The 9,736-nt window shown below is 49.0% G+C and overlaps 1 protein-coding gene across 2 annotated transcripts in view; it reads right to left on the minus strand.

Moving 5' to 3' along the window:
* Positions 1–264: 264 nt before the first annotated feature.
* Positions 265–9,736, minus strand: part of LOC127031543 (Fc receptor-like protein 5) — a 23,772-nt gene continuing 14,300 nt past the window's right edge. For both annotated transcript variants that reach the window (XM_050918474.1, XM_050918473.1), the window contains 4 exons: positions 4,881–5,180; positions 3,198–3,527; positions 2,667–2,768; positions 265–339 (listed from right to left, as the gene is read on the minus strand). In XM_050918474.1, the coding sequence (XP_050774431.1) occupies positions 2,674–2,768; positions 3,198–3,527; positions 4,881–5,180 (725 nt within the window). In that variant the 3' untranslated portion in view covers positions 265–339; positions 2,667–2,673. The remainder of the gene's footprint in view (positions 340–2,666; positions 2,769–3,197; positions 3,528–4,880; positions 5,181–9,736) is intronic.

Raw genomic sequence — 9,736 nt, forward strand, 5'->3', positions numbered from 1 at the left:
TTCAACTGCTAGAATCCATTCCCTTCCCAGAGCTTGGACCACACCCAGGAGTCCTGGCTGCCAGCCCTGCCTGCTTTAGCCCAATAGACCCCCTTTCTGTCACAGAACTGGAAACAGATCCCAAGTGTCTTGCCTCCTGCTCTAACTCCTGGGCGTGCAGCCTCTGAAGAACTCTTTCACCCACGGAAGGATGCAGCTGGGAGCATGGAGAATTCTTGGACCTTGGCGTTCACCAAATAAATGGACTGCATCGTGGAATGGAGAGACTGAGAACGGCTGGGAGCCTTTTATTGATCAAAAATCCCCTCCCCGATCCTGCCCGGGAGCGTCATGCAGACCCTGGGAACACAAACACAAGAAGCAATGAGCATTCTTTAGCCTTCTCTGCCCCATTACCCAGTGCACTTCAGCTACTGCTCTCCTGCCCCAGAGTTGGGACCTCGTAAACACCCCTCAGCTAAACACTCTCCAGCTAGAGCCACACTCAGAGGCAAAAACTTGTAAAGAGGACGGTGTGGGAGGACTCACTAGGGGTGCTCTCTTCCTTCAGTCTGTTCTGGCCCCAATTCCCCCGTGTAGCTATAGGGGGCTGTAGCAGGGTGGACCCCTGCTCCTGCCCTCAAGAGGTTAAAAACAGCCCTGGGGTCCTTCTGGAGGGACTGTCCAGGCCCAGGGAACACGATGCAGGGAAACCCGGGGGGTGGGGGGGGGGGGCTAGGCCCACGAAGAGACGGAGAAGCGAGGAGGCAGGGAGCCTGCTGGGGCTGCCAGAAGCCAGGCCACATTAAGAGGCACTGCCCACTCAGGAGGGTTGAGGGTTGGCCGATGGAGGTGCTTGGAGGCCCGGAAGGGGCCATGCTGGATCTGGAGTAGGTGACACAGGCTGAGGTGCAGATCATGGGGACCCCGCAGGAGGCTGGGACCCAGACCATCACCCCGCCTGTCAGGGAGAGAGGGACCCAGACGGGATGGGCCCAACAAGTGACGGGGGCCCAGAGGGGACGTATCCAAGAAACAAAATGGACCCAGGTGGTTGTGGGACAGACCACCAAGGGGACCCAGACCGTGAGGGAAGAGGGCCTGGGGGACTCAAATCTACGGGCATGGCTTGAGGCAGCAGAGCGGGCCCTCCGTGAGTCTGAGGCGAGTGCGGTGGACCTCGCTAAGGAGTATGCGGCCGTCATGGAGGAGGAGGTCTGCTTGCAGAAGCGATTGGAGGAATCGGAAAGGAAGCGCGTGGCACTGGAGGCACATGGGCAGCTGGTCCAGGCGAAGAAGCCCCCCTATCCCCAGGGGTGGGGGTTTTGAGGGGGGAGGTGTGTAGCAGGGTAGACCCCTGCTCCTGCCCTGAAGGGGTTAAAAAGAGCCCTGGGAAGGGGCTGCGGCTGGGGAAAGCAGCCTTTAGGCTGGGCTGATTGGGGAAGTGGCTGCAGCTGGGGCCATGCCCCAAACTGAGTAATGGGTCCTCATAAGAAGGCCAGAGGAGCTAGAAGCGGTCAGTCTCTCTCTAGCGGTAGCGGGAGAAGGGCCTGGCTGCCGAGAGCTAGAGACAAAGTACCTGAGGGGAGCAGGGCTGAGGACAAGCTGAGGAGCGGGGGAGCTCTAGCCTAGAAAGCCCCAGGCTGAGGCCTAGCATTAGGCTAAAAGGTACTGGTGGTAGCAGAGGGCAGCCCAGGGGTAGGCAAGGGCAGCAGGTCCAAACCCCATTGCCTATGATGAGTGGCTGATCCTGCAGTCTGCCCCAGTGAACGGGAGCTAGATGGAGACTGGGCAGTAGCCATATACTGAGGCAAAGTGGGGATAGAGGGTGGGGGTCCCCTGGGAAGGGGAAACCCTCAGAGAAAGGGGTGACTGCTTGGGGGCAGCACTCCATGTAAAAGGGCACCGGATCCAGGGAGGGACACAGGGGCCAGCAGCGGACAGGTGGATCACTGGCCTGCAGAGGGTGCTCCGGGCTGGGACTGAGCTAATTCCCAGAAGTAACCAGCAGGAGGCACCGCAGGGGTGAGTCCGCTCGTCTACAGGGGCGCTGTGGTGCAGGGAGCAGTGTGGGACCCTCAGGAGAGGTGCTGTCCTATTTGGAGTCAGTGGTGACTCCAGTACACCACTGACGTGCAAGTTGGTGCTATGCTGCAAGGAGTGTTGGGGGCTCGGTGTGGGGTGCTATCCCAGTTGAATCCTTCCTGACTGTAATACCCCAGTGTGCTGCTGGAGGGTGCTTCACCATGCAAAACCACCTTCACCACCACTCATTTTCATTCACAGCTTTCATCTCCCAACAATTCTGCCTCCAGGTTCCAGTGGATGAAAGAGTCTCCACGTCCCCATCTCATGCACAGCTGTTGCATGGTCCTGCTCCGATTCCTGGCCTTGGCTCTGCCCCTTGGCCTCTGACTCCAGTTCTGACCCTTGCCTCCAATTCCTGATGGCTGCTCTAACCACTGGCCACAACTGCCCTTGTCTCAGTCATTGGCATTAGGATTGCCTGCAGCTCAGAGGGCTGATGATGTCTTACCGGTCCCAGACTTCCCCTGTAAACCCACTGTTCTGAGCTGAAATTCTGTAGGGGTACGGGGTGGGGGCTGAGGAGGGGACATTTGAGGCCCCTAAAGGGTTATTTTCTTGGGAACAGTCCATGAATCAGAGCTGCCACCTTAACCAGTTACCTGAGTGCTACAAGCAGCAGTGGGATATGAGGAAGATGAGGCCATTGATGATGAAGAAGGAGCCACCCACTACCAGGAACCGGAGCAGGAAAACTTTATCCGCTGCAGAGACAGTAGAGAAAAGAATTCCCCTGTGAAATGATGCAGTGAATCTTGTATTTGGTTATCATCTGCCCCCTAATGGAGGGATTGAGACTGTGTGTGTGTGTGTGTGCGTGTGTGTGTGTGTGTGTGTGTGTGTGTGTGTGTGTGTGCGCTGCCCCCTGGTGGAGGAAATGCCAGCAGCTCTCCAGGTGTGTGTCTCACTCTGTCGTGTGGATGGCCACACAGAAAATATAAGTATTAACGCTGCGGCAGTGACTTTCGTTGTTGTACAAGGGCAGGGGTCCATGCTGTGGGATCAGTGGGTGCCGCCGGGTTCTGCCCCGATACTGCACATTTCCGAGTACGCTCATTGTGTTCTCTGCTCTCCCTTTGCATCATGGCTTTGATGGGGAAGTCTTGGTAGTTAGGAAGCAGGAGTTTTCTCACCTGTCATGGTGATGTTCACAGCCTGGCTCCTGGGGGACTGGACCCACTTCTGGCACACTTTCTCCTCATACCCGCAGGTGAATTTCCCAGTGCTGTCAGGACCAGCCCGTGGGATGCTGAGCACAGAGACATTCATAGAGCCAGACCCTGGCCCCGTGGTGTTGATCTGAGACAGTGTGTTCCCAGGGATGAACTCAACTCCATCCTTGTAGAAGTGGAACCTTCGCTCACCGGTGTCCCTGGGGGCCATGCAGGTGATCAGCAGGGGGAACCCTTCCTTAATCACTCCAGATGTGGGATCCAGGCTCAGTGCCGGTTGGGAAGGAGGATCTGAGGGGAGCAGCAAAAGGAAGGGGTTAGCAGAGGCAGGTCTCATGTGGTGTGGGACACCAGGCTAGTGGAGGAGATTAAAGAGGTGAAATGGTTTTATTCAGAGGGACTTTGCGGTCTCTGGGACCCAAGAGATTGGAAGTAAATTTCAGTCCCTTCCGAGTCAGTTTTTCCATTGCCACCCGCATTGCCCAACTCCCTGGTGTCCATGGAGACCTTCATCGGTGGGAAAGCACTGAGCACATACATAAGGCCCACTCCCTGTGGCCAGGATGACTCTCAATTGGAAGGTCCTATTGGATTCTGCAGTGAGCTGGAGTAGCCAATAATGGCCAGGTTAGACAGACCTATCTTTGGTATTATTGGAGAGCATATTGCTAGACATTGGCCAGCATACTGATCAGCAATGTTGCTGGAAATTGGGTGCCAATCTTGGGCTGCTTGGTTTTGGCTATTGTCCCTTTTGTCAGCCATATTGTTGGCTGTTGGGTTGCCATGTTGGCAATTGCGTTTCCATGATACTTCACTCACATTTTGATCATTGGCCATATTGAAAGGCCATGCTAGGTAGCAACATCAGTTGTTTGGCAATCATGTTGGAAGTTGGGTTGCCATGTTGAGTGGCTTGGGCCTGCCCATTGGCCATATGGAAAGGCTGTTAGGTGGTCATGTTGTCTATTCTGGGCCCAATTTGATACTGAGAGAGACTCATCAGAGAATGGAAGGAGTGGGAAAAAATCACAGATCAGGAAAGAATTCTTACCAGGTTCTGGAGAGGAAAGAGGAGAAACTCTGGAGACATGTTAATGAGCACAAACTAGTTCGGCAGGGTCAATTTCACCCCAACAACATGATTCACCCTCTACAGCTATGGAGATAGGCTTACTCTGCTGGATGGGACATGTCCCCAGCTTAGTAACGTTCACTCCTACAGCTGGTCAGAAGAATTCCAACTAAACAGGGGTTTCATTGGAATCTGCCAATTTGTCGCAGTTGAAATGTTTCATGCAGACGGTTAGATTTCAACCGAGTTCTGATGGAACTCGGGCCAAGTTCCATGAGAACCACATGGCTTCCTTCCAGCTTGCTCACCCAGCATGGGCTCCAGCTTCTTGGTAAATGAGGAGCTGAGGCCTTGGAAGATATAGTTCCCAGGGCTTCCGGGCTCACCCGGTGGATTGCCCCAGAGTCGCGGCTCCATTCCCTTCAAGGGAGAACTTTGAAGTTCTTGGCTTTTGTTCCAAACTGGAATGAAACCAGATTTTGAACTATGGAAATCCTCAGTGAAACAGGATCAGCTTACCCAACCCATCATCCAGCTCCATCGAAGAGCAGCATGAATGGGGGACTCACCCAGCACTGAAACAGAGACCGGTTGGCTTCCCACCGACAGTATCTCTTGCCCATTCTGTGCTTTCCAATATTTGCATGTATATGGTCCAGCATCAGCCATGTGGAGTGCAAGGAAGACCAGTTTGGCTCCCCCGCTTGGGTCAGGGGCATAGGTGGAGATGTCCCCACTTCTTTCATTGTAGAATCTGTATCCCGTCACCTCCCCGACTTTGGGATCTATGCAGCTGACTGTTGCCTGTTCCCCCAGCAGGTACTCGAGGCAGGGGGGGTCCAGAGAGAGTGAGGGAGGTGGTGGTCGGTCTGGAATAGAAGCAGAGGGGTTAGTGAAGAGAGAGTGACTCAAAGTGATACCCAATTCACTAGCACAAACAACCGCTCATTTTGGTTCCCTCCTCCTAGCCAGTGAACTATCCCCAGTGTGAAAGCTGGCTGGCCCCCCCTTGATAGTTTACAAGAGGCCAGTATGGGGGGGGAGCAGTACACAGTACTGCTCAGGGACACAGTAGCCTGAAACTTTTGGACTATCTGTTTTCTTCTGCCTCAAAGCAGGAAAATCCTGCTCAAAACCAGTCAGTACTACCCAAATAATGAAGGCATAAAATTTTACACTTAACACTTGATTGGTAACACGCAAGGGTCTTTGTCTAAATGTATATAAAAGGTTTATAAAATTTGTGTAAAAAAAAGTCTTTTGTAGCAAAGTACAGGCTCTCCTTTTTTCTGCAGAATAAAGCATTTTTCCTTATCCCTGTCAGGCTGTTAATTGGCTTTCAGCTAGGCAGACCCAATATTTCGGTAACACCAGGATCGCCCAAAGTGGGGGCAAGTGGGGCAATTTGTTCCAGGCCCCACAGAGACCCTGCGAGATGCTCCAGGTTTTCGGTGCACTTCGGCGGCAGGCCCTTAACTCACTCTGAGTCTTTGGCGGCGGGTCCTTCAGTGCAGCCGAAGACTCGGAGCAAGTGAAGGACCCGCCACAGAAGTGCTGCCGAAGCCTCGGAGCACCGCCCGGTGAGTACAAGCTCTGCAAGCGGTGGGGAGGGGGGAGAAAAAAAAAAGAAGCCTCCACGATCGGCAGCACTTAGACTGCTCTACCTCCCCCACTTCATTCTTTGGCGGCTCGTCCTTCCCTCCGTGAGGGACCTGCCGCTGAATTGCCGCCAAAGACCTGGCCCTGCCCCAGGCCCTCTGAATCCTGTGGGCGGCCGTGGCTATCCCCTAAGAAACAGATCTTGTGATAGCTCAACAGGAGCTGATCTTCTCCAAGGGATGTATCTCAAGAGGAGCGGCGATGTGGGGAGCATGAAGTTGTCTCTGAAAAATGTTCATCCCCAGTTCTCATGACCAGAGCGCTCGATCTGGAGATACAGTTAGTTAACAGATAAGACACCACTAGATGGCACTCAAGAATATGCAGCATGGTTCTTGGTAGAACATTTTCCACTTAATGGATTTTTTTTTCCATTGGAAAATGAGATTGTTGTTTTTTATATAAATGGGAAAGAAAATAATTTCCAATTTTTTTTTCAGTTTCTGAAATTATTACATAGTAAGGAAAAAAAATGGAAATAAAACCTGAGGGTTTTCCCCAAAAAATGAAAAAAATCAGGTTTAAAAACATGCAACATTTTGAAAAATGTGTGTTTCAAAACCATTGAGTTTTCCTCCACATTTTCTTAACTCTCACCACTTTGTTATCATTTTCCATTGGGCAAAAGATGGGACACAAATGAATACTCTCATTTATAAGTATGGAGCAAGAATCATAGAATCATAGGACTGGAAGAGACCTCGAGAGGTCATCTAGTCCAGTCCCCTGCACTCATGGCAGGACGAAGTATTATTTAGACTATTCCTGACAGATGTTTGTCTAACCTGCTCTTAAAAATCTCCAGTGATGGAGATTCCACAACCTTCCTAGGCAATTTATTCCAGTGTTTAACCACTCTGACAGGTAGGAAGTATTTCTTAATGTCCAACCTAAACCTCCCTTCCTGCAATTTAAGCCCATTGTCCTCAGAGGTTAAGAAAACCAATTTCTCTTCCTCCTCCTTTTAACAACCTTTTATATACTTGAAAACTGTTCTCATGTTCCTCTCAATCTTCTGTTTTCCAGACTAAACAAACCCAATTTTTTCAATCTTCCCTCATAGGTCATATTTTCTAGACCTTTAATCATTTAGTCGCTCTTCTTTGGACTCTGTCCAATTTGTCCACATCCTTCCTGAAATATGGCACCCAAAACTGGACACAATACTCCAGCTGAGACGTAATCAGCATGGAGTAGAGTGGAAGAATTACTTCTCGTGTCTTGCTTACAACACTCCTTCTAATACATCCCAGAATGATGTTCGCTTTTTTTGCAACAGCATTACGTTGTTGACTCATATTTATCTTGTGGTCCACTATGACCCCCAGATCCCTTTCCGCAATACTCCTTCCTAGGCAGTCATTTCCCATTTCGTACGTGTGCAACTGATTGTTCCTTCCTAAATTTGGTACTTTGCATTTGTCCTTAATGAATTTTTTCCTATTTACTTCAGACGATTTCTCCAGTTTGTCCAAATCATTTTGAATTTTAATCCTGCCCTCCAAAGCACTTGCAACCCCTCCCAGCTTGGTATCATCTGCAAACTTTATAAGTGTATCCTCTGTGCCATTATCGAAATAATTGATGAAGACATTGAACAGAACCGGACCAGGACTGACCCCTGCGGGACTCCAATTGTTATGTTCTTCCAGTGTGCTTATGAACCACTGATAACTACTCTCTGGGAATGGTTTTCCAACCAGTTTTGCACCACCTTATAGTAGTTCCATGTAGTTTGTATTTCCCTAGTTTTTTTTATGAGACGGTCATGCGAGACAATATCAAAAACCTTACTAAAGTAGATGTGGTATATCTTGACCGCTTCCCTTCATCCACAAGGCTTGTTATCCTGTCAAAGAAAGCTATCAGGTTGACATGATTTGTTCTTGATGAATCCATGCTGACTCTTACTCATCTCCTTATTATCTTTTAGATGTTGGCAAATTGATTGCTTAATTATTTGCTCCATTATTTTTCCGGGTACAGAAGTTAAACTGACTGGTCTGTAATTCCCTGGGTTGTCCTTATTCCTCTTTTTATAGATGGGTACTGTATTTGCCCTTTTCCAGTCTTCTGGAATCTCTCCCGTCTTCCATGACTTTTCAAAGATAATCACTAGTGGTTCAGATATCTCCTCAGCCAGCTCCTTGAGTATTCTAGGATGCATTTCATCAGGCTCTGGTTAGTTGAAGACATCTAACTTGTCTAAGCAATTTTTAATTTGTTCTCTCCCTATTTTAGTCTCTTCTGATCCTACCTCATTTTCACTGGCGTTCACTACGTTAGATGTCCAATCACCACCAACCTTCTTGGGGAAAACCGAAACAAATAAGTCATTAAGCACCTCTGCCCTTTCCACATTCTGTTATTGTTTTTCTCCCCTCATTGAGTAACTGGCTTAGCCTGTCCTTAGTCTTCCTCTTGCTTCTAATGTATTTGTAGAATGATTTCTTGTTACACTTTATGTCTCTAGCAGGTTTGATCTCGTTTTGTGCCTTGGCCTTTCTAATTTTGTCCCTACAGACTTGTGTTTTTGTTCATCCTTTGTAATTTGACCTAATTTCCACTTTTTGTAGGACTTTTTTTAAAAATTATTTTTAGATCATTGAAGATCTCCTGGTTAAGCCAGGGTGGTCTCTTGCCATACTTCCTGTCTTTCCTAAGCCGTGGGATAATTTGCTTTTGTGCCTTTAATAATGTCTCTCTGAAAAACTGCCAAGTGTCTTCAACTGTGTTTTCCCCTTAGACTTGCTTCCCATGGAACCTTACCTACCAACTCCCTGAGTTTGCTAACATCTGCCTTCTTGAAACCCATTGTCATTATTTTGCTGTTCTCCCTCCTATAGTTTCCTTAGAATCATTAATTCTATCATTCATGATCATTTCACCCAGGCTGCCTTCCACTTTCAAATTCTCAACCAGTTCCTCCCTATCTGTCAAAATCAAGTCTAGAACAGCCTCTCCCCTAGTAGCTTTCTCCACCTTCTGGAACAAAAGTTGTCACCAATACATTACAAGAACTTACTGGATAATCTGTGTCCTGCTGTGTTATTTTCTCAACAGATGTCTGAGTAGTTGAAGACCCCATCACCACCAAGTCCTGTGCTTTGGATGATTTTGTTAGTTGTTTAAAGAAAGCCTCATCCACCTCTTCTTCTGGTTAGGTGGTCTGTAGTAGACCCCTATCATGACATCACACTTTTTTTTACCCCTTTTATCCTTACCCAGAGCGTTTCAGCAAGTCTATCTCCTATTTCCATCTCAACCTCAGTTCAAGTGTACACATTTTTAATATATAAGGCAACTCCTCCTCCCTTTTTTCCCTGCCTGTCCGTCCTGAGCAAGCTGTACCCTTCTATGCCAATATTCCAGTCATGCATATTATCCCACCAGGTCTCTGTGATGCCAACTATGTCACAGTTGTGTTTATTTACTAGCATTTTGAGCTCAGCCTGCTTCTTCCTCATACTTCTTGCATTAGTAAACAGACATCTAAGATACTGATTTGATTCTTCCCCCAGTTCTGTCTTGCATCTCCTTTATCCCTGCTATAACAGCCCATGCTCCCACCTAAATCTGAACCTTCTCTCAGGTCTCCACGTTCTTAACTTACCTGTGGGTGTTGGTCATCTGCCTCCTTCGAACCTCGTTTAAAGCCCTCCTCACTAGGTAGCCAGTCTGTACCCAAATATGCTCTTCCCCTTCCTCGATAGATGGACCCCATCTCTGCAATAGCATCCTCACAGCCAGGCTTTCATCTCCAAGA

The sequence above is a fragment of the Gopherus flavomarginatus genome, chromosome 11 (genome assembly GCF_025201925.1).
Source record: "Gopherus flavomarginatus isolate rGopFla2 chromosome 11, rGopFla2.mat.asm, whole genome shotgun sequence".
NCBI lineage: Eukaryota > Metazoa > Chordata > Testudines > Testudinidae > Gopherus > Gopherus flavomarginatus.